The sequence below is a fragment of the Moschus berezovskii genome, chromosome 10 (genome assembly GCF_049115385.1).
Source record: "Moschus berezovskii isolate FMDL1 chromosome 10, NW_MosBer_1.0, whole genome shotgun sequence".
Classification (NCBI taxonomy): Eukaryota; Metazoa; Chordata; class Mammalia; order Artiodactyla; family Moschidae; genus Moschus; species Moschus berezovskii.
This window is the reverse complement of record NC_142469.1, coordinates 48,487,132-48,511,476: the sequence shown is the minus strand read 5'-3', so window position 1 is coordinate 48,511,476 and position 24,345 is coordinate 48,487,132. Positions and strand designations below refer to the sequence as shown.

At 40.1% G+C, this 24,345-nt stretch overlaps 1 protein-coding gene across 2 annotated transcripts in view; it reads right to left on the bottom strand.

The window, feature by feature from the left end:
* PDSS2 (decaprenyl diphosphate synthase subunit 2) overlaps positions 1-24,345 on the bottom strand; it is a 286,538-nt gene that overhangs the window by 18,658 nt on the left and 243,535 nt on the right. For both annotated transcript variants that reach the window (XM_055433579.2, XM_055433580.2), the window contains one exon: positions 20,981-21,013. In XM_055433579.2, coding sequence (XP_055289554.2) covers positions 20,981-21,013 — 33 coding nt within the window. The remainder of the gene's footprint in view (positions 1-20,980; positions 21,014-24,345) is intronic.

The window sequence follows — 24,345 nt, the reverse complement described above, 5'->3', positions numbered from 1 at the left end:
CCACAATGTGGGTGACCTGGGTTCGATCCCTGGGTTGGGAAGATCCCCTGGAGCAGGGAATGGCAACCCACTCCAGTATCCTTGCCTGAAGAATTCCATGGACAGAGGAGCCTGATGGGGTACAGTCGATGGGGTCGCAAAGAGTCAGACATGACTAAGCAACTAACACTTTCACTGGTATTAGAATCAGTCCTCAGAAAGGACTAGCATGTGTGGGTTTGGACACCTGGTCTATGTGTTAGGAAAGTGCATTGCAAAAATGAGTTTAGTGAAAAGATGGCCATGATTCCAAGAATCTATAACTGGAAATAGTTTAAGGGTGACAGAAGCTACTGAAAAACTAAGCTCCAACAATAGTCATAATTAATTATGAAAGTAAACAAAATAATGGCTACTGAAAAAACTCTCTCAGGACTCACACTTGAGAAGGCGTGGATGTAAAAGGAGGAGCCCACCATCCCCTCCACCGCACAGAGCGCCACTGTGGAGATAGGGTCCCTATCCCTGGCTTGAAGGAGCTGAAAGAGACGCACAAAGCTGTAAAAACTGTGTAGGACTCCACCAATAGGTCTGTATTGTCACGCCTCATAGAAAATGTTCAGAAACAAAAAACCTTGTCAAAATCTGCTAAAGACTGATGGGCACTCACAGGGGCAGCACGGGGAGGCGATGTTGACAAAAATGAGGGGCTCTGAAATGTAAAGGCTGTATGCTGAGTAAGAACAAGTATGTACAAATACCTGCAAAAGATAATGTGCTATTAAAAGAAGACAAAGAAAACAGAACAACTGAAGAATGAGTTCAAAATTGTAAAAACTAAATTCCACGAAGACGGGCCTTTAAAGATGATGCATAAGGTATTATGCATTCAAATAGCCCATTACAGGTTGTCAGGGAACCTTGGATACAGCTACCATCTTGGCTTTTGGTGTCCTTAGCTTTCCAAGACCACCCACTCTCCCGCTCTAAACATCGTATTATCCTCTAAGACAAACAGCTGTGCAGCTTTCTCACTTCCTTTACCTGATGTTCCTGTTCAGTTTTCATCCTCTGACACTTTCCTTCTCTGCCTTCCTCCTCACTTCTTTTTCCTCTGAAGATACAGTTCCTGGTCTAGAGCACCTTCACAGATGCACCCATCCACCTCTGTCCTGCTCTCGTATGCTTGGAATGCATATAACTGTCCTTCCCAGCTACTGAAAGACTGTGAGAAATGTCAGAAATGGGAGAGTCAAATGACTAATGCCTTCCAATACTGGACCAAAAAAATGAGGACAAATGTGCATTCTGTAACACAGATTTGTGAACTTATGAAAATTATGGCAAAAATCCAGAAAAGGTTAGACCAATTGTGAACTCTAGAGAAAAAGCAGTAATGATCACAGCCCCAGGATAGATGGGTCACGATGAGCACATTAGAACAGAACAATCTCATTTTTCTTTCGATATTAACTTGACTGCTAGCTTCAGAAATAGTAGAGTACATTCAGATTTTTGACATGGATAAGACAGAGAAACAGGATCTGCATTAGAGTTTGGTAATATGGATTCAAATATGTAAAACAACTATTCCTAGAAAATGTTCAGTAGTGGATTTACACTGAGCAGAAAGGTGATACCTGGTATTGTACTGCAAGATTCAGTACTTGGTTCCTTTCCCTTATCACGGTGATTGAAAGATGATGGAGAAGAAATGCAGGTTAAATTTTAATTTTCAGATGTCACACAGTCAAGAGAGAAAGCTAACACATGGACAGCATCAAAATTTTAATGGTTTTGACATGTTGAGCAATAGACTGATACTAGCCAGATGAAATGGAACAGGCAACCGTATAGTTGAGCATTTAGGTTTCATAAACTAATCATAAAAATGTAAACCCAAGTTTGGCTGTGACTCATAGAAAAATGCTGAGAATCTTTGATAACGACATTCTGTATATAAGCCAAAACTGTGACGCAAATACTAAAAAAAAGCAAACGCAAACCTTGGCAGTATAAACAGACGCACACGTCCAAAAGACAGGCAAAAACAGTTTCACTGCAGTCTTTGATAGCTAATCATTTTTAGAAAACTATGTTCAAATCCTGGGTGCCATGTCTCAAGAGGGACACTGACAAGATAGATAGGGTCCAGCATGAGGATGAAGAAGTATTTGGAAACGTGTCATCTAAGGAATGCTTAACCTGGAGGAAAGGGTTAAAGGAAGATATTAAACCCACCCTCAAACTATCAAAGCATGGTCATTTGGAAGAAGGAGCAGTCCTGTTTTATATGCTTCAGGAAACAGAACAAAGAGCAATCAGGTGAAATTTCTGGGAAGCTTCAATTTCAATTACAAGTATGAAAGAGCTTTCAAACGACTAGAGTTGTCTAACAACGAATAATTTTTTTTTGACAAGTTGTAAACTCCCTATCATTGAAAGTCCTCAGCAACTAGATGCCCACATCAGAGAAGGTATAAATGAAACTCTAGGCTGAAGAGGGAGGTGGGACAAGGCTGCCTCTAAGGTGCTACGTAACTTTAAGATTCAAGCTGACTGTGCTTCAACTGAATGGTTTTGCCAGCTTCTGAGCAGCAGGACTCGGTACAAAATGAAAAACAGTAATCAAAACCTTTCTTTAACACAATAAACTGTGAAATGTATCACAGACAACATAAAAATTTCCTTTTTACTTAGAATGACTTATTTACTTATTAAAAAGCAGAGACATCACTTTGCCGACAAAGGTCCATTTAGTCAAAGCTATGATTTTTCGAGTAGTACATATGGATGTGAGAGTTGGACCATAAAGAAAGCTGAACGCCGAAGAATTGATGCTTTTGAACTGTGTTGTTGGAGAAGACTCTTGAGAGTCCCTTGGACTGCAAGGAGATCCAACCAGTCCATTCTAAAGGAGATCAGTCCTGGGTGTTCACTGGATGGACTGATGCTGAAGCTGAAGCTCCAATACTCTGGCCACCTGATGCAAAGAACTGACTCATTGGAAAAGACCCTGATATGGAAAGATTGAAGGCAGGAGAAGGAGATGACAGAGGATGAGATGGTTGAATGGCATCACCAACTTGATGGACATGAGTTTCAGCAAGCTTTGGGAAGTGGTGATGGACAGGGTATCCTGGCATGCTGCAGTCCATAGGGCTGCAAAGAATTGGACACAACTGAGTGACTGAACTGAACTAGAATGACAAATTATTTCAAAGAATCTATAGGAAAAAAAAATCTACTGATCTTAATTACTTAATATAATGATCTAATGACCTTAATTAAATGTCTTATTTTGGCAAAAATGGAAGGAAGTAGAAACAAGAGAATTTTTAGTTATTTTCTCAATCACATGAATTCACAGGTGAAGACACAATTAGAATGGTAGTGTGTCCCAATATTCAAATATTAATAATATAATAATAATAGCAATAGCAACAAAGACAACCCCATATATAGTACTTACATGTGCCTAGCACTGTTCTAATATATCTATATAATATATATGATACATATAATAGTACTTACCTCATAGGACTATTGTGAGGATTGCATACACAAACATATATACCTTCTGTTCTATATACCTTATGAGGTGTATGTGTGTGTGGATCTATCTAGGAAAAATTCAAATTTCATTTGAGAAGAGAACACATATGTAAATATTGTCCTTTGCACAGGGCAAACTTTAAAAATATATATTCAAATCACAGATTTAAAAAATACATCAAATACTTTTGGATAAAACCATATTTACAGAGATGACAGAAACCTAAGCCATCATTAGATTATGTATCTCTTACAGCATACACATTTTTTTTTCTACCACAAGTAAAAATGCCATACAGTTGTGGAAAAAATGTCAATAGGAATTGGAGGTAGAAAATTTCCAAATATTCTGCTAAGAAAAAGCCATAAATACCTCAATATACTTGAGTAAGTATATTCTTCTAGACATACTTTTTAAACAAAAAGGCATTGAATAAAACAAAACTAATATATTTGTACCTAAAAAATTCTTAATAACAGAAACTTTTTTTTTTTTTTTATAAAAATCTCAACCCAAGACCCTGACTGCAACATTGGTATTGGGGTTTCATGCAGCCAACTGGACACTGCCGCTTAACATTTTCACACTTAAAAAAAAAATTTCAGTGTTTGTCATGCAACATTGAAGTCACTGGATAAAAGATAAGTTCAAAATGACAAACATAATTTATCACATGCTTTAAACATTTTCACTATTTTCTAATAAAATATCAGAGTATTTTTCTTTTGTAAAATAGCCTGTAAAATTACTGTAATATAGATCTGTATTGAGTTTTGAGATACTAATTTTTAACAAGTTCTATTTATTGTTTTGAAGAATTAAAATCATTCTGTATAACTGTGTGAGAGTTAAGGACACGCATGACATTTGTTATACTGCTCTCCTTTTCCCTGGCCAAGTTCTGCAAGCCCATGGAGATGGCAGGTAAGAGAGGTGGACTCCAAGAGGGACAAAATGCCATGTATTTCCAGACATGATGGCCTTTCAAGCACCTTGGAGCAGAATCCTCCTAATGAACCCACACAGGAACCTTTTTTTAATCTTGTAACAGGATGAGATGTTCCCTTCCTAAGTCTGATTGATTCATTTATGCTGTTTCATAATAATACAAAAAATAATCACAGAGAGGCAACAAGCACACTGTCTCTCTCCCTGGCAGTGGGGAAACTCTGGGCCTGGACATGTGTGACCTTGGGCAAAGTAACTTCTCTAAGCCCACCTCACCTACAAAATCATAGAAATGATATTTACGCCACAGGCAATTATTATGAGGACGAATAAGATAATGTATGTGAAATTAACATCAATAAAATGCTTTACAAATATAAGGTTTGAAGAGTAAGGGAGCATGGGGATACATTGCAAAGCTCACATTAACATTTATATAATGTACCTGGTTCATTTCCAAGGCAAACCATTCAATATCACAGTAATCCAAGTCTATGCCCCGACCAGTAATGCTGAAGAAGCTGAAGTTGAACGGTTCTATGAAGACCTACAAGACCTTTTAGAATTAACACCCGAAAAAGACGTCCTTTTCATTATAGGGGACTGGAATGCAAAAGTAGGAAGTCAAGAAACATCTGGCGTAACAGGTGAATTTGACCATGGAATACAGAATGAAAGAGGGCAAAGGCTAATAGAGTTTTGCCAAGAGAACGCACTGGTCATAGCAAACACCCTCTTCCAACAACACAAGAGAAGACTCTACACATGGACATCACAAGATGGCCAACACCAAAATCAGATTGATTATATTCTTTTCAGCCAAAGATGGAGAAGCTCTATACAGTCAGCAAAAACAAGACCGGGAGCTGACTGTGGCTCAGATCATGAACTCCTTATTGCCAAATTCAGACTTAAATTGAAGAAAGTAGGGAAAACCAATAGACCATTCAGGTATGACCCAAATCAAATCCCTTATGATTATACAGTGGAAGTGAGAAATAGATTTATGGGACTAGATCTGATAGACAGAGTGCCTGAAGAATGATGGATGGAGGTTCATGACATTATATAGGAGACAGGGATCAAGACCATCCCCATGGAAAAGAAATGCAAAAAAGCAAAATGGCTGTCTGAGGATGCCTTACAAATAGCTGTGAAAAGAAGAGAAGCGAAAAGCAAAGGAAGAAAGGAAAGATATAAGCATCTGAATGCAGAGTTCCAAAGAATAGCAAGGAGAGATATGAAAGCCTTCCTCAGTGATCGGTGCAAAGAAATAGAGGAAAACATCAGAATGGGAAAGACTAGAGATCTCTTCAAGAATATTTGAGCTATCAAGGGAACATTTCATGCAAAGATGGGCTCAATAAAGGACAGAAATGGTATGGACCTAACAGGAGCAGAAGATATTAAGAAGAGGTGGCAAGAAAACACAGAAGAACTGTACAGAAAAGATCTTCACGATCAAGATAATCACGATGGCGTGATCACTCACCTACAGCCAGACATCTTGGAATGTGAAGTCAAGTGGGCCTTAGACAGCATCACTACAAACAAAGCTAGTGGAGGTGATGGAATTCCAGTTGAGCTATTTCAAATCCTGAAAGATGATGCTGTGAAAGTGCTGCACTCAATATGCCAGCAAATTTGGAAAACTCAGCAGTGGCCACAGGACTGGAAAAGGTCAGTCTTCATTCCAATCCCAAAGAAAGGCAATGCCAAAGAATGCTCAAACTACCACACAATTGCACTCATCTCACACGCTAGTAAAGTCATGCTCAAAATTCTCCAAGCCAGGCTTCAACAATATATGAACTTTGAAATTCCAAATGTTCAAGCTGGTTTTAGAAAAGGCAGAGGAACCAGAGATCAAATTGCCAACATCTGCTGGATCATGGAGAAAGCAAGAGAGTTCCAGAAAAACATCTACTTCTGCTTCATTGATTATGCCAAAGCCTTTGACTGTGTGGATCACAATAAACTGTGGAAAATTCTGAAAGAGATGGGAATACCAGACCACCCGACCTGCCTCTTGAGAAATCTGTATGCAGGTCAGGAAGCAATATTTAGAACTGGACATGGAACAACAGACTGGTTCCAAATAGGAAAAGGAGTACGTCAAGGCTGTATATTGTCACTCTTACTTATTTAACTTATATGCAGAGTACATCATGAGAAACGCTGGGCTGGAGGAAGCACAAGCTGGAATCAAGATTGCCGGGAGAAATATCAATAACCTCAGATATGCAGATAACACCACCCTTATGGCAGAGAGTGAAGAAGAACTAAAGAGCCTCTGGATGAAAATGAAAGAGGAGAGTGAAAAAGTTGGCTGAAAGCTCAACATTCAGAAAACTAAATGGCATCCGTTCCTATCTCTTCATGGGAAATAGATGGGGAAACAGTGGAAACAGTTTATTTTGGGGGGCTCCAAAATCACTGTGGATGGTGACTGTAGCCAGGAAATTAAAAGACACTTATTCTTTGGAAGAAAAGTTATGACCAACCTAGAAGGCATATTAAAAAGCAGAGACATTACTTTGCCAACCAAGGTCCGTCTAGTCAAGGCTCTGGTTTTTCCAGTGGTCATGTATGGATGTGAGAGTTGGACTGTGAAGAAAGCTGATTGCCGAAGAATCGATGCTTTTGAACTGTGGTGCTGGAGAAGACTCTTGAGAGTCCCTTGGACTGCATGGAGATCCAACCAGTCCATTCTAAAGGAGATCAGTCCTGGGTGTTCCTTGGAAGGACTGATGCTAAAGCTGAAACTGCAATACTTTGGCCACCTGATGTGAAGAGCTGACTCATTTGAAAAGACCCTGATGCTGGGAAAGATTGAAGGGAGGAGGAGAAGAGGCAACAGAGGATGAGATGGTTGGATGGCATCACCGACTCAATGGAGATGAGTTTGAGTGAACTCTGGGAGTTGGTGATGGACAGGGAGGCCTGGCATGCTGTGGTCCATGGGGTCTCGAAGAGTCGGACATGACTGAGTGTCTGAACTAACTGATTGACTGACTGACTAACCTGGCTTTAATTATAAAGATTCATAGACTATTTTACATAGATTCATGGAAGTATTTTAAATATTTTAAAACTGTGCTTATTAGACAATAGGAAACATGCTTGTTCTGAAAAATGAATTTCCAAATCATCTTAGTCATTGAAAATTCAGTCTATTCTCCCTAAAAGGGAAAAGAAAAACACACGATAAAAACAGATAAGGTATCATTTTTCTTGCCCTCTCTTCCACACGAGTCTATTAAGCTCAGTCTGGATGATGTGTGGCCTCCTGCTGAGAGTGAGATTTCAGAACTGATTTCAAGGCTCAACCTCTCAGCTAAGTACATCTGAGTCTGTGCTGTGAAATACTATCTACAAAGACCTGAACATAAACAAACAACTCATTTCATACAAATTATCATGTCTGAATATATATGTATATTATATGTATGCTGTACTTAGTCGCCCAGCCATGTCCGACTGGTTGCAGTCCCACGGACGGTAGCCCACCAGGCTCTTCTGTCCATGGGGATTCTCCAGGCAAGAATACTGGAGTGGATAGCCTATCCCTTCTGCAGGTGATATTCCGGACCCAGGAAATGAACTGGGGTCTCCTGTATTGCAGGCTGATTCTTTACTAGCTGAGCTACCAGGGAAGCCCATATGATATGTATAAATACCTCTAAACAAACACCCATAGATATATATATAATTTATAAATATTTTCATATTGTTAAAAACATTTTATTGGCATAATCAAAACTGACCAAAACTGTTCACTCTATGGCTGAGTACTCAGGTAAAGTTGTGCTTGCTGCTTAAGAAACAAAAGGTCAGCTTGGAGCTCAGGGTATGAGTACATGTGCCTGATTTCAAAATGTAATTAAAGGGAATAAGTATACGATTTTAGTTTTTAAAAGTTAATTTATAAATTTTCATTAACATTTGTTAAGTAGGATATCTGAGGGTGGTGGTGGTGCTCATTCGTGTCCGACTCTTTGCAACTCCATGGACTATAGGCCGCCAGGCTCCTCTGACAATGGGATTTTCCAGGCAAGAATACTGGAGTGGCTTGCCATTTCTTCCTCCAGGGGATCTTCCCAACCCAGGGATCAAACTTGAGTCTCTTGCATCTCCTGTAGTCGCAGGTGGATTGTTTACCACTGCACCACCTGGGAAGCCCCATCTGACATATGTATGGAATAATATTAAATTGAGGCTTAATTCCACAGGAAAAGCAATTTTTGCTGCTTGGTTATCATGTCTTCTAGAGGAAAATTTAATGATGCACGCACATCATGTATGTAAATCATCCTGGGGATTATGAGAGAAACACATAAACTATGCAAGAGTGAATTTGGGTTTCCAGCTTGACCTGAGTCTGTATCTTATACATTTCTCTTTTTAAAAAATTAATTAATTAATTTAAAATTTTGGCTGCACTGGGTTTTTGCTGCTGCACTTGGGTTTTCTCTAGTTGCAGTGAGTGGGGGCTACTCTGCTGTGGTGAGGGGGCTTCTCATTGCAGTGGCTTGTTTTGTTCTGGAACACGGGTTCTAGAGCAAGGGCTCAGTAGTTGTGCACAGGCTTAGGTGTTCCAAAGCATGTGGGATCTTCCCAGAGCAGGGATTGTGTCCTCTGCATTGGCAGGTGGATTCTTATCCACTGCACACCAGGGACGTCCCTTCATTCATTTCTTAACTTCTCCTCATATCCTGAGTTTTCATCGGCCAAAGCCTTGGGGTCACTTACCTCAAAACCACTATTACCACCAGCATCACTACTATCCATTGAGCCTAGATTCCTGGCATCCCAACACACATCCTGATACAAAATGAGCTCAAAATACACGACTTCCATCACTGGTCTTTGTGTGCATGCTAAGTCGCTTTCAGTTCAGTTCAGTTCAGTCGCTCAGTCGTGACCAACTCTTTGCGACCCCATGAATCACAGCACGCCAGGCCTCCCTGTCCATCACCAACTCCCGGAGTTCACTCAAACTTATGTCCATTGAGTCAGTGATCGCTTTAGTCATGTCCAATTCTTTGCAACCCTAGGGACTGTAGCCCGCCAGCCTCCTCTGTCCATGGGATTCTCCAGGCAAGAATACTGGAGTGGGTTGCCATTCCCTTCTCCAGGGGATCTTCAAGACCCAGGGATCAAACCTGCATCTCTATGTCTCCTGCACTGATAGGCAGGTTCTTTACCACTAGTGAAACCTGGGAAGCCCTCCATCTATCACTGGAAGGCACATTAAATGACGGAAAAACAATAGCTACTGAGAGCAATGACAACCAGTGTATGCCTCAGCCAGGCCTTCCAGGCAGTTCACATCAGGCTGAGGGCACATGCAGGAAGCAATGCTATGGGGGTGACACTGTTACTCTGTACCATGTAAGTGTAATCATATCTGCAGGATTAACACCTCTTCCAGATGTTGGAGGGCTTGACGCTATGGTGCTACGGTGTTCGTTAACGTAGACCCTTGCTTTCATTTACAGAACAGTGATGAGAACTTGTTTTATTTTTATTTACTTATATTTATTTATTTGGCTGCATCAGGTCTTAGCTGTAGCATGCGGGATCTTTGATGCTCATGTGGGATCTTTCATTGCAGTGCATGTGGGCTCTTAGTTCCCCACAAGGGATTGAATCTGCACCCCCTGCACTGCAAGGTCGACCTGGACCACCAGGGAAGTCTTAAGAACTTGTCTTAAATGGTCATATCTCTAAAACTTTCTTCAAAGAGGGAAGAATGCATACCAGCTTAGGGAAAAAATCACAATAATCACTGAACTAGTTCAGGAAATAAATCCTAATATAGTCACTTACTCAGTTCAGTTCAGTTCAGTTGCTCAGTCATGTCCAACTCTCACTAGACAGTCACTATTTCCGAGACCAGAATTATGTTAGGATTATAGAGTAATGCACACCATTTTCTGGATTTTGGTAAGACCAGAGACTGACTATAAATTCTCTCTTACTTCTTTTTGTTGTATGTCTAAAGCACCCTGGGAAACAGTGTGGTAGTGAAGAGTACAGTGTGGAGTCAATAGACCTGGCTAAAATCATGATGGTGAGATAGTAACTGTGTGAACACTGTTAGCTTATTTACTCTCTTCTCCATAAAATGAAAGGATTCAGAGACAGAATCTGATAGAACCACTTGACTGAAGTGCTCAGTGTACGTCTTGAACAGAGTGCACATTGAAGAACATGCTTACAATGACATGCATCTTACCAGGGTCATAGGACATAGAAAAGCCTACAACCTTTCCTAACAGGTACATAGGAATGAAGACAAAAGGCAGCAAAATTTCTTTGGAACTATAGGGGGCACCATGCATGAATCAATCTTCAGAGGCACATCTTTGGCTTTAGTACTATCTGATGGATAAGGAAGATCTTTCCTCAAGTCAGAAAGTCAAGCATTTGGAAGAAAGAAAAGATCTACTCAATGATAATCTTTAGTTAGTAGCATCGTACACATCACCGATCTATGTCATAGGTTCTGTCATCTCTACTGTGACCTCAATAATTCTGTTTAAAATTGAGGTGCACAGCTACCATGCCATTTCAGAAAGATGGTTAAGCACATCTAGGATCGATATTCAGTCTCATGTGTCAGCGGGGAGGCTAAGTAGTGCCTTCAGACACAGCTGAGGAAACACTAGGGAATGGCTTCAGATATACCATCTGAACAAATTATAGCTTTCTGTAAGATCAAACATCTTGACATCACAGAAGTCCTTGATTCCACGTAAAATCAGGATTAGTGAATAAATCTGGAAATAACAGCCTAAAGCAATGACAAAGACTTCCGACTTAACTGAAACCAGATTCAACATCGACACAGAGGTGCCTCCCTTTTCATTCTCTTTTTGGAAAACTCATGTCCTTCCACTGCTTTTGATGACACAGAAAGAAACAGTGTTCCCTTCAGATCTACTTAAAACTGTTTCATGGACTAAGCAGACTCCTCCAGGCGACAAAAGTCTCAGGCCTACACATAAAGTCACAGTCACTCCCTGTGCACAGGTGGGTCCTGATACCACCAACTGGGAACAATAATTGAATCCAGCTACCCCACCGTGCAGAGCATTTATCCACAGAACCAGCCTGGTGAGCATCTGTAGTTAGCTTTCTAGACTAAGATTCAAAAGGTTACCCCCAAATGAATCTTTGTTTTAACCCAGAGAGTGTATGCCATTGAGGAGATATTTGATTAAATATACTAGGGGAGAAATAAGAGGATCAAAGATGGAGTCAAATACATCTTATGAAAGAAAAGGAACATAGGCAAAAACAGCTGGCACATCTTGGGTTATTCATTCACTCAATAGTCAGTCAGTCAGTTCAGTCGCTCAGTCGTGTCCAACTCTCCGCGACCCCATGAATCACAGCACGCCAGGCCTCCCTGTCCATCACCAACTCCCGGAGTGCACTCAAACTCATATCCACAGAGGCGGTGATGCCATCCAGCCATCTCATTCTCTGTCGTCCCCTTCTCCCGCCCCCAACCTTTCCCAGCATCAGAGTCTTCCAGTGAGTCAACTCGTCGCATGAGGTGGCCAAAGTATTGCAGTTTCAGCTTTAGCATCAGTCCTTCCAATGAACACCCTGGATTGATCTCCTTTAGAATGGACTGGTTGGATCTCCTTGCAGTCCAAGGGACTCTCAAGAGTCTTCTCCAACACCACAGTTCAAAAGCATCAATTCTTCGGTGATCAGCCTTCCTCACAGTCCAACTCTCACATCCATACATGACCACGGGAAAAACCATAGCCTTGACTAGACAGACCTTTGTTGGCAAAGTGATGTCTCTGCTTTTTAATATGCTGTCTAGGTTTGTCATAGTAGTTAAGCATATATTTACTGGGTACCCAGTATGTGGCAGGAACTGTGTTAGGCCCTCAGAATATAAAACCAGACACGATTCCAGGTTTATAACTAAGAACTCCTCTTCATCAACAATCTAAGTTTGCCTTAGCTTCCTAATAAATGTGAGATATTATGCAGACATGTAATTTTTCAAGAACCAGTAATTCAAAATTATAAACCTAAGGATGGGAGAGATTGCCCCACTAAATATTATTGCTATAAACAAAATAATTCAATATTTTATATATAAAATTAGAGATGAAAGGCCAATAAGCTAGAAATATATGACATAAAGAAATATAAAGAAGATTTATAACTGCTTAGAGGATTGAATTCAAAGAATATCAATAATATTTGGGCAAACAGCTGAGAGGGTGGCATTATTTTATGATGTCATAAAAAGGCTTATCACTGACATCATTTAATAATTTTATTCATGATCCATGAGGGACTAGAGATTACGATCATTAAATCTGTTGATGCCATTGAAGTGTGTGGGACTGCAAACACCTCAGAGAACGAGAATCTAATTTTAAAATAACATTAAGAAATTAGCGGAATAGATCATCAAAGTAAGATGATAGTCACTGGGGACAAATGCAAAATAATATACTCAGAGACTTAAGGAGGAAAAGAAATAGCTTGATAACAGGGAAACAAATGAATGAATGAATGTCCAGAGGGTGACTGTTTTGCAAAAAGACTTGAGGGTCATAATAAGGCACAGCTCTGGCTCTGGAGACTAACTATTGCATGTGCAATTAGAACTTATTTTTGATTAAAAATTTTACATGGTACAAAAGCTTTCTGGCTTTATTATGAACAGAAATAGATCAATGATTACTTTTCATCTCTGATAACTGTATTTTGAAGGAGATTTGGAATCAAAGCAGTAGTTGCAAAAACCAGCTTTAGTAAATTAATTGTTTTGAAAAAAGATTAAACAAAATTATTCATTATTGCTGGGGAAAAAACTCAAAACAAAATCCCCCTACTTTTCTGAAGTGTGACTGCCAAAAGAAAAATAATTGGTTATATCTGATTTTAAGGAAACAAGGAGTGGAGGATTTAAAAATTTCAGATGGCCGTCCTGACGGGGTCTTTCAGCCCCCATCCCTCTGCGGTGGGCAGGACATCAGTGCTGTACCACAGGTTGAGTACAAGGTTTTCTTTTTCATCTTTCTCAACTATTCCCTGGCATCTCAACCACAACTTGAGGCCTTGCACAAAAATTCACAGTGTAAAAAATCATATTTCAGAAAACAAACTTTTGATTATCAAAGGGAGAAGTGGGGGGGATAAATCAGGAGTGTAACATATATACACAACTACATATAAAACAGATAACCCATAAGGAACTATTGTAAAGCACAGGGAACCATACCCAGTATTTAATAATAATCTATAAGGGAAAATAATCTGAAAATATAAATAAATAAATATGTGTGTATATGTATATAAAACTGAAACCTTGATAGTATATTAAAAAGCAGAGACATTACTTTGCCAACAAAGGTCCGTCTAGTCAAGGCTATGGTTTTTCCTGTGGTCATGTATGGATGTGAGAGTTGGACTGTGAAGAAAGCTGAGCGCCGAAGAATTGATGCTTTTGAACTGTGGTGTTGGAGAAGACTCTTGAGAGACCCTTGTACTGCAAGGAGATCCAACCAGTCCATTCTAAAGGAGATCAATCCAGGGTGTTCATTGGAAGGACTGATGCTAAAGCTGAAACTGCAATACTTTGGCCACCTCATGTGATGAGTTGACTCACTGGAAAAGACTCTAATGTTGGGAAAGGTTGGGGGCGGGAGGAGAAGGGGACGACCAAGAATGAGATGGCTGGATGGCATCACCGACTCTGTGGACATGAGTTTGAGTGCACTCCAGGAGTTGGTGATGAACAGGGAGGCCTGGCGTGCTGTGATTCATGGGGTCGTGGAGAGTCGGACATGACTGAGCGACTGAACTGAACTGAACACCTGAAACTAACACAACATTATAAATCAACTATACTCCAATTTAAAATGTTATTTTAAAAAATCCACATTTTCCAGTGAATTCCTTCTACTGCCATAGAAGCAAGCAACTCTTTAGGAGCCTAGGATTAAATCCTGGTTATGAACTGAAAACATGAATTCAGGAAAGTTATCTTTCAATTCTCAGTAGCTCAGGTGGTAATACAGAAAAATTCCAATTCAAATCAGAGTCTACACTTTTAAAACTGATACCTTTCAGAAAAAAAGTTATTATCTTAATGCCCTTTTTACATTTTATATGTTGTCATCCAGTCTTTATCAAGCATATGAAATTTTATATAATTGCACTCATATCATAATGGTATCTGGATTTGGATTTTTTTTTCTTTTAAATTATATTATAAACATCTCATTTAATTGGACCACAAATTCTTAATTAAAAAAGAGGGGGGAATGTCATTGTTTGTAGATATTCTCCATAATTATTACAAAACCAGAAATCCTAAATGTTAAGACAGCATCAAGAGGTTAGAGGAAATGAGAGATTTAGTGCACACAATGATGCTGTTTGGAATATTTTACCAAAGGAGCTAATGCAAAGTCCCAGAGTAGGAGAAGGAGCATCTGCCCAAAAAAGGGGTACAGGGAAAAAAAAAATACAGCAACATCTGTTCTCTAAATGTGCCAACATGAAAAATTCTCAGAGCCAGTTAGCTAGGGTTATGGGAAAGAACAAGCCGGCTAAAACTGTCTGCCAAAAAAAAAAAAAAATCTGGCTTTGTCAGTAAAGAAAGGACAATAATATTTATAGAAAATTTCCTACATTGGTTCAAAAAAGAATTTTGGATTCAATATGCAGCAAAATGGTTGAAGCAATCTATGGATAATACATGGGGAGAAATGGTTAAAGGGCAAGCCATGGAAAGGAGAACCATGACGTGAGAGGAAGTGATGATGTGTGATCATGCAAATGCAAATGTCTGTGGACGCACAGTTGGCTGCTGGGAAGAGAATTTTAATGTGTACCCTATGCAAATGTGTTTTATAATAAAACAAAATGTGCAAGGCCTGAGGGTGGGGAGGGACGAAGAAGGCAGGGGCTCTAGACATTGCTCCTGAGGCTGGGAAAAGGGCTACTCTGGGACCTGCACAAATTCCGGGAGACAGGGAACAGCAAAAAACCCCCACTCCTTTCAAAAAGCCTCTCTTACATTTGACTGAGAACTGGATGCCTGATAAACTAACACATGCAAAATCTTTCTTTATCAAGTGCTTAACCTTGAGCAATTCTCTGTGCTTCAAGTGAACCTCAGAGGGAAGACACAAAAAACAACTTTCTTTTCTGTACTGAATCATGGGAAAATTATATGAACTACAGGCAGTAAAGGCTGGAGATGAATACCAAGAAAACTCCTGCAAACCATTTAGAGTCTTTGCATCAAAATCGGCATGACTGTCAAAGCCCATGTGAAGCCTAGTCCTAGGCACCAGTGGGAGAATGAGCTGAGGGTGGCCCACAGGGCTGAGAGTCTGGTTCTGACCAAGTGATATTTATCCATAATCTATATATCTGAGGCAATTATTAAAAGGAAATTGAGAAATGTTCTGTATCCCTGTGATGGAGATATTTTTAAGCCAGCCATCTCGAAAGTGTTAAAAAATTAAAATTGTAGAAACCCGAACCATAGGTGCCATGTTTTGCCTGAAGTGGTAAAAATACCATCTGCCTCAGTCTTTGAGCAGCATGCTTCTTTCAAGGAGCAGTAGGCTAAACTACAGGCATACGCTCAGCTCCAGCTGGGGAAAATACACAGACGTTTGTAGATGTTTTTCTAAGAGTAGCCAACATACTTGTTTTCCTTCAGACACATATACTAAGTTACCATAGCAAACCAAGAGTGAATGTGGCCTGAGACACTTCTCCATGGGTCCCCACACATGTCCATGAATTTCTACAATTCAATAGGTGGCACTCTTCCCTCTAACACTGAACTCAATCTGCTTGGGGCCAGAAACCTTGGGAACACGGGATAGTTCCCTACTCCCTAAGAGAGGCACACTCAGGGCTGAACACCAGTCACATAAAGAAGATCCTCTTTGTACTGCGTATGTGAGAAAAACTGTTGGCACCAGATTTTTGGTCACAATTCACTTCTGGTAAATACATTCTGTCCAATAAAATTTCTCCTGCAGTTTTAACTGGGTAAGTCATTTTCTTGTTTTTTCATTTTAGAAGCTGGGTAGAATCACCTTCCAGTTACCAGCTTCCACCCCAGGCCAGCCTCAGGTGAATGAGCTTCAGGAGTGGGTACAGTGTACCGGGACTGGTGTTAACCACCTTCCAGAGGCGGGAGAGACTTAATGAACGTATAGTCGCTGAGTGCTTTAATATCTGTAGATGAAAGGCACTGCAGCAGTGTAAAGCATTCGCAATCCAGGCTCCATCGCAACAGGAAGTCAATTAAGAAGTAATTCAATTTCTTTTCAGAGGGTTTGAGGACGCACTACTGTTTTGTTGAATGTGACTGACACTCTATTATCGAGATATAGCCTAGACCTATTTTGATCACCACTTCTACCCTCTCCTTTACTTCCTTGCCATTCTGAGACTGACAAAATTGGAGAGATGGCATACAAAGCCACAGAGCACATGGCCAAAATAATTTGTATTTAAAATCTGATTTTTCAGATAAAACTTGGCTTTTGAGAAAATGTTCATCACTTGGAAATAAAGAAACATCCAGCAATAAATAAATTTCACAACACTCTACAGAAATGGCCACTGAGTTTTTAAAATGTAGATTTACAGGTAAACCCACCAAGGGAGCCCTATGCTGCCAAAACACAATGCCTGCATCAGTCAGCATGAGACCAGGACTTCACCATGGGCCCGTGATACGCAGTGTAAGAGATAGTACTGCAGACATCTCCCGGACGCTTGGCAGAGATGGATACAATCATTCTACCTGCGGTGCTTGGATTTGGGTCTACATATGGATAACAGGTCTGGGTTAACTGCTGAGATCAAGTTATGCCCTTAAAAATCAGCACAGCACCACATACTCCAGTAGGGTGGGTTTCTGTTAGTTGGCATGAGAACTATTGTTACTGGGTGCTTGGGAAGGCAATCTTGGGGCTACTGAACATAGGGATGGACAGTGTCCTGTAGTATACTGACTAAACAATGGCTAATTTGAGTCTATGATCCCCAATTCCAGACCTCTGAGCTGCCTGCACTTCTAGCATCTCACTAATGCTGCTCTCGTCCATATACATTTGTCAAGCACTCCTGTATATAAGCCTGTGCTGGGCGCAGACGATGCTATGATGGACAAGGCCATTGAAGGCCCTGTCTTCAGGTCTTGCCTTACAGTCTACTGGAAAAAGAAACAAAACACAGGGAGCTAAATAAAAATGATAACTGTAGATTATGATAAATGTTAACGAGGAAAAAAACAGAGCAAAGGGGGACTTTTGATAGGGAGGTCTAGGTTAGGTCTGGTTGCATATATTAAATATCAGATCCACCATGCTTGGGTGGATGAAGTAGATGAAGGAATGAATCTGGACCTTAATAGTATATAAGATAAGAATGTTCCCTCCACCTGCCCCCCCCAAAAAAGAATGTCTCCTTTCAAATTTGGGCCTGGAGAGTAGAACAGCACTATTATAACCTGCTCCCCTCATACTAAGGAAACTGAAAGAAAGTGAAGTCACTCAGTCGTGTCCAACTCTTTGTGACCCCATGGACTGTAGGTTCCTCTGTCTATGGGATTTTCCAGGCAAGAATACTGGAAAATATTGTAACCTGCTCCTCTCATACTAAGGAAACTAAGGGGAAACCAAAAAGATTAAGTGACTGATAACAGATGTTGCAGTGAGTTGGTGACAGAGCCATTGCTTGGTTCAGAGTGTTCTATCTCTGTCTCCATTTTCATTTTTTCCTTTTCTTTCAGTCTCTTCCACTGGCAGGTACTTCGGCAATAAGAAATCCTAATAGAGTTTTCTGAGTCATAAATAAGCACCAATGATAAATAATCACTCTATTGTCAAATCATGATGTCACTGCCCTTAATTTTTTGTTTATGAGTTATTTCCTTTATCATAGTAAAATCCCAGCATTTATCTACAAGTTAGTTCATTAACCTTCTCAAGCAATCTCCTTATCCCTGCTGATACCTGCAACTTTTGTCAAAAGCTTTCCTTTCCTCTGTGATTGAAATAAAAAACCATATACCAGAATTTCTCCTGCAACTAATTGCATGGGTCTTCTATTTTCTTATAACCTCACTCACTCACCATTTACTAAGCGCCAATCACTGTGTTAGGCACCAAGTGTACAAATAAGTTACCATCTCTGCCCTCAAAGAGCTCACAGTCTATGATCTTCCTCACAAATGGTCATGATAAATAATGGAGTGACGCATAATGACTGAGAGATGCACGATATACTAGAGAACGGAGGGAAGAACCTCATCCAGCCCAGGGAACCAGGCAGACTTTCTCCTGGAGACGATCCTACATTAAGCCTTATAGAAGAGGCAGGGGAAGCCAGATAAAGGGGGACACTCCTGCATTCCAAGCAGAGGGGACATCTCGGGTCAAGGCACAGAGAACAGAAACAGTATGTTTTATGTAATTTGGTGCCAGGGGAGCACAGGGTGGAGGACATGAAGCTGGAGCGTCCCTCCAAGAAGCGAGATCACAGTGCTTTATATGCCACTCTAGTAAGCTTTGAATGTGCCTTATAGAAAACATGGAGCCAAGGAAGGGTTTTAAGATGCAGTGTGAAACTGCCAGACTTGTGGTTTAGACATTCTGGCTGGTGCTGGATCTCTGGGAACAAAAGAGAGGCATAGAGACCAGACACAGGCTTTCTAGTGGTTCAGAGCAGGATACAATGTGAGCAATGAAAGAGGCATCAAGAGGAGGGACTGGATTTAAGAAAATGCAGGCTATAAAACTGGTATGACTTGGTCATGGAACATAGGGGCGAGGGGGTAAGAGCATTTGAGAGTGACTTCTAATTTTCTCACATGGTTCACTGGTGGGATGACAGACAACATCAGGAGACAGAACAAGCAATAAGAACCAGAGATACAACACTAAGACCCTAATGTCAATGATGGACTTGGGTTATAAAGATGTATTAATGCAGGTTTATTGATCACAACAGATGTTCCAATCTGCTGCAGGACGCTAACAGTGGGGAAGGCTGTGCTTGTGTGGTGTCAGGGGGTAATGCAAACTCTCTACACTTTTTGCTCAGTTTTGCTGTGAACTTAAAAACTGCTCTAAAAAATAAAGTCTACTAAAAAAAAAAAGGTGACCAGAGATGTTGGGAAGATGTTGAGTTCAGATTAAGACGCTTTGAGCATCTCTGCCTGTGGGAGACCATTTAGGTATAAGGCTCAAGTAGACATCTAAGAAGGAGATGGCAACCCACTCCAACACTCTTGCCTGGAGAATCCGATGGACAGAGGAGCCTGCCGGGCTAACGTCCATGGGGTCACAAACAGTTGGACATGACTGAAATGACTTAGCACAGACATCAAAGATAGAGTGACAGACAGAGAAGTCTTCAGTATAGAGATACTACTCAATCTAATTTTTCTTGAAGTAAGTTTGTGAGACAGAGAAGGAAAGAACCGCACTTCAGGCAAAGAAAAGGCATGGAACCATGGGTGTGCACTTCAGGGCTGCTGAGAGAGCACAAGGTTCTGGATCAGCCCTGGAGAGGTCACTGGGGGGATTCCAGCTGTCCCAGTGCAAGCAGAGCTCTTACAGGTCCCATTTCTTCCTCCTTGTCTTTGGAATACAGGTGTGCTCACGCTCTGGCTATTCTTGACTGTTATAAAAACCAGATGGTTAGTATGTTCCTTTAGTCAAGCAGCTGTATACATCTCACACACCTGCAAAAATACTCCATTTGTTCCTCAGGAGAAAACCAAGTGTGTTCAAAGGCTTGCACAGGTGCACTGAAATCCAAAATCCCACAGCAGTTATTGAACAAGGCTATGTGTCAAAATGATCTGTGGAGCCTTTTTTCAAACCCTTCCATCCTGTCCCTGGCCAGCTCTGCCTACCAGGGAATTCTGATGTTGGTGAAAGAGGTATGATGGTGTGGTAACCCAGGCACGTATGTTTTCAAAAGCTCCACAGGTTATGTGAAAACTACCACCTCTAGGAATCCAAACCTGCCCTGTATGGTGCTTCCCAGGTATTACCTGATGATGCTAAAAGCTCTTTTCCATAGTCCAGAGACATCTTTCCAGCAATGGCTAGTGATCTTACCCAGTGAATTTTTCCTCAGGGCACTTACCGCCAGTTGACATTATATTATGTATCCATTTAGTTGTTTATTAATCACCTCCTCAACTAGCTTGTAAATGTCATGAATGAAAGAACTGATCTGGTTCACTCTCATATTCCTGAGGCCTAACACAGTGTCTGGAAAGAAGTAGGCATTCAATAAATAAACGTACCATTAAATGAATCCTATTTCACCTGTTAATGCCCGTTACTTCACAGGGAAGGCCCCTTAGTTTTGAATGTGATACTTTTCTTGTTACTTTCCAAATATAAACAAAAACCAAATAGCAATGCATAAAACTGTGTAGAATGTACAAAATCTACCTACCTTAGCATAGTCTAGTCTTCCTTTCTCTTGAGCCTGAAATAGAAAAGAGGGGAAAATCAATTAGTTCTTTAAAAGTCACTTAGTATTTCTATAACTTTTGCTTCTCAAGGAATAAGCCAACTTTCTTCCCCCTCTTCACTTCCTCTTCTATCTCTACAAAGGGTGTAGTGAAACATACACATATATGTGTGTATATATACACAGAATTCTCAAATGTATTGAAGGGTTGAAGGATCAGTACCACAAGCACATATATATGCTCCAGGTTTGATAGTGGCAGACACCGTGACTCCTCACTCCTTCATGCTTCAGCAAACATCTCGTGAGCACAGGACACCTCATACATGATCACTTTCAAATTAAAAAAAAAACAAAACAATAATGCCATACCATCTGATATACAATCCATACTCACATTTCTCTAGTTGTCCCAAGAATATATTTTATTTTAGCTTTTCTTCTCAAACTAGAATTAATCAAGATTCACACACTGCATTTGGCTTTTATCTCTGTTTTGCCTTTTAAATCTAGACTAGCCCTTCCCCGTTTTTTAAGAAATGAAAATAAAAATCATTAACTTTTTTCATGGAAATAACTGACTTTTTGAGGAGCCCAGGGCAGCTGTTGTATAAAATGTCTCTCTTTTATTATTATCACTTTTTCATTGTGTCATTTAACTTGTCCCTGATTGCTTACAAACTGAAAGCTGGGTCTGAGAAGCTTGCTTGCTGCTGCTGCTGCTGCTGCAGACTTAGGTTAAACATTTTTTGCAAGAATATCTTCTATGGAGTATTATATACTTCAACTGCATCAATTCAGGAGGCACCAAATGTCAGGCTCTCCTGTATCTCGGTAATGCTATAATTTATCACTGGGTTTAAGTGGTGACTTTCAGATGGTTTCACTGTAATGACCTATTTCCTTCTGTACAATTAGTAAGTAATCTGTGGGTTCATTTTTTTCCCACTCCCTTTGGCATAATTTTTAATATGCTGTATTGTGCAAAAGACCCCCACCTCCATCCCAACGTCACCAGGGATGAGGAGAGGGAAGAAAGCTAGAGGAGAGGAGACATCCTATATAAGGTCAAATTTTAATATTTTTAGTTATTAAAAAACAATTTGAAATTAAAACATATACTCAAAAGCATTATTTCTCAAATCTGAACATGATAGAGACAACCAACATGTTAGTCTTTGCTGGCAGGTCAGCTCATCTTCTGTGGACTTGAGAACAAAGCTCCTGCCACCTCTGCACAGAACGAGAGCCCTTCAACTTACAAATAGGTTAAGTCTTGAGACCATTTTGTTTCTGAGTCCAAAATGACACTATACACATAATGACACTAAATGTGGGCAGATTACTTTCATGAGAGAAAATGAGATCTTTATAACAATAGTTTAAAATCTTTTGCTTCTTTATAATCTTAAAAAAATTTATCCTGAGGCCTAATTTTGTTTTTCTTATTTTAATAAAAAGCAACTTCTAATAAGATACTGCTCATGTATAGCTTTTGACACCATCACAAACGACTTAGTTAAAACTGGGACTTGAAAGATTTCAATGAAACAAAAGGCCTCTGCAACCTATGTACTGTAAAAAAGAATTCGTGGTTTTCAATCTGTTCTTCAAAGATGTTTTTGGGATCTAAGATTTTCAGTGAACCAAGAAGGGTTTGAATTTAGTCCTGAGACGTAATATACCAGCAGGAATAAGAGTCGGTTCTTGCAGATATTTTAAAATGAGGCTCATTCTTCTCTCTGCTCAGGTATTTTATATCTACTGTCCAGGGACAGACTTGTCTTTTCTCCAAGTTAAAACAATTCTGTCTACACTCAAATCTCTCTCCCAACACTGTAACTTTTGCAGGTGTGGTGTGAGGTCCGAGAACATCTGCATGGTACACTCATGACCTAGCTACTCACTTTGATATCATGCAAATATGAACTGGCTTTGATCTCATGAATAATCCATGGCTTGTGACCAAAACTTCAGTAGCAGCATTTCACAATATGCTTAGTCTTCAAGTTCTCAAATTCTCACCTGTCTCTCAAATTCATTTTGGGTTAAGGGATATATGACATGGAGGTTGATTCTGTGGTCACCAGTTTTCCACCTTTTCAATTGTTCATCTTTTCCCTTGTCTCCTGCTGGATTTCTCAGGCAAGGGTGGTCTCTTGCATGGGTTTCTCAGGCACAGCACTTTTCCAGTGATGCACAAACTGGGAACCCTATGGAATTATACTATCAAACAACTCATTTCTGTAATGTGTCAGCCATTTCCTCACTACTTTTAGTCATGTTTCTGTTCTAACTACTTCCTCTTCATTCTAGCACTTTCAACATTCTCATCTTATAGTGTTTAACATAAAGGACGTGTGAGAAGTGTTTAAAGTGGTATCTGTTGAAAGCTAGAAAGTTGAGTACCTTTCATATCTTAATGTTGCAGGGTAAAGTGCAGAGAAACTATAATTTACAACAATGGAGGTGGACTTATCCTTTTGGAGGTACTGAGCCATTTCCCCAATAGTCTCAGAAAAAAAAAATCAGTTTCTTCATATAGTAACAGTGACTATAATGCTACTTACAGATAAAAACATCTAGAGTAGTCTCATCATGTACCTTGCTTATAAACTAATCATCTTAGTTTAAGATTTCTATTCTTAGCTTAAGAATTCTATTATTTTGAAGTATTTGTGCTTTAATCAGTCACAAGCTATTTTCCCTTTTTTTTTTTAATTGAAGAGTTGATTTACAATATTATTTTAGTTTCAAGTGTACAGGATTCAATATTTTTATAGAATCATATGCGTGCTAGTTCCCCCCCCCTCCATCCTACCAGCTAAGTCGGTTCAGTGGTGTCCAACTCTGCAGCCTTAAGGACTGTAGCCCGCTGGGCTCCTCTGTTCATGGGATTCTCCAGGCAAGAACACTGGAGTGGGTTGCCATGCCCTTGTCCAGGGGGATCTTCCTGATCCAGGGATAAAACCCGTTTCTCCCGCGGCTCTTGTGTTGCAGGTGGATTCTTTACTGCTGAGCCACTGGGGAAGCTAAACCCCACCTTTTCTTTCTTATTTAATAGAATCACAGCTATTTTCAAATCTTCTCATTTTATTTTGTATTCCTAGCTTAGCTACCACTTTTTACATGGTGGAGATACCCTTTGCTGGGGATGATGGCAAAGAAACACCATGTATGTAAATCCCTATTTGTTTAACATCAGCTCTTAAATGTTTTGAAAGCTGAGAGACTAGAACCCTACATACAATGACAGCATGACAGCCACAGCCAATACAACTTGAACAAACTGTAACTGTTGACATGCTGCTCACCTGAATGTCCTTTTTATTTTGTCACAACAAACA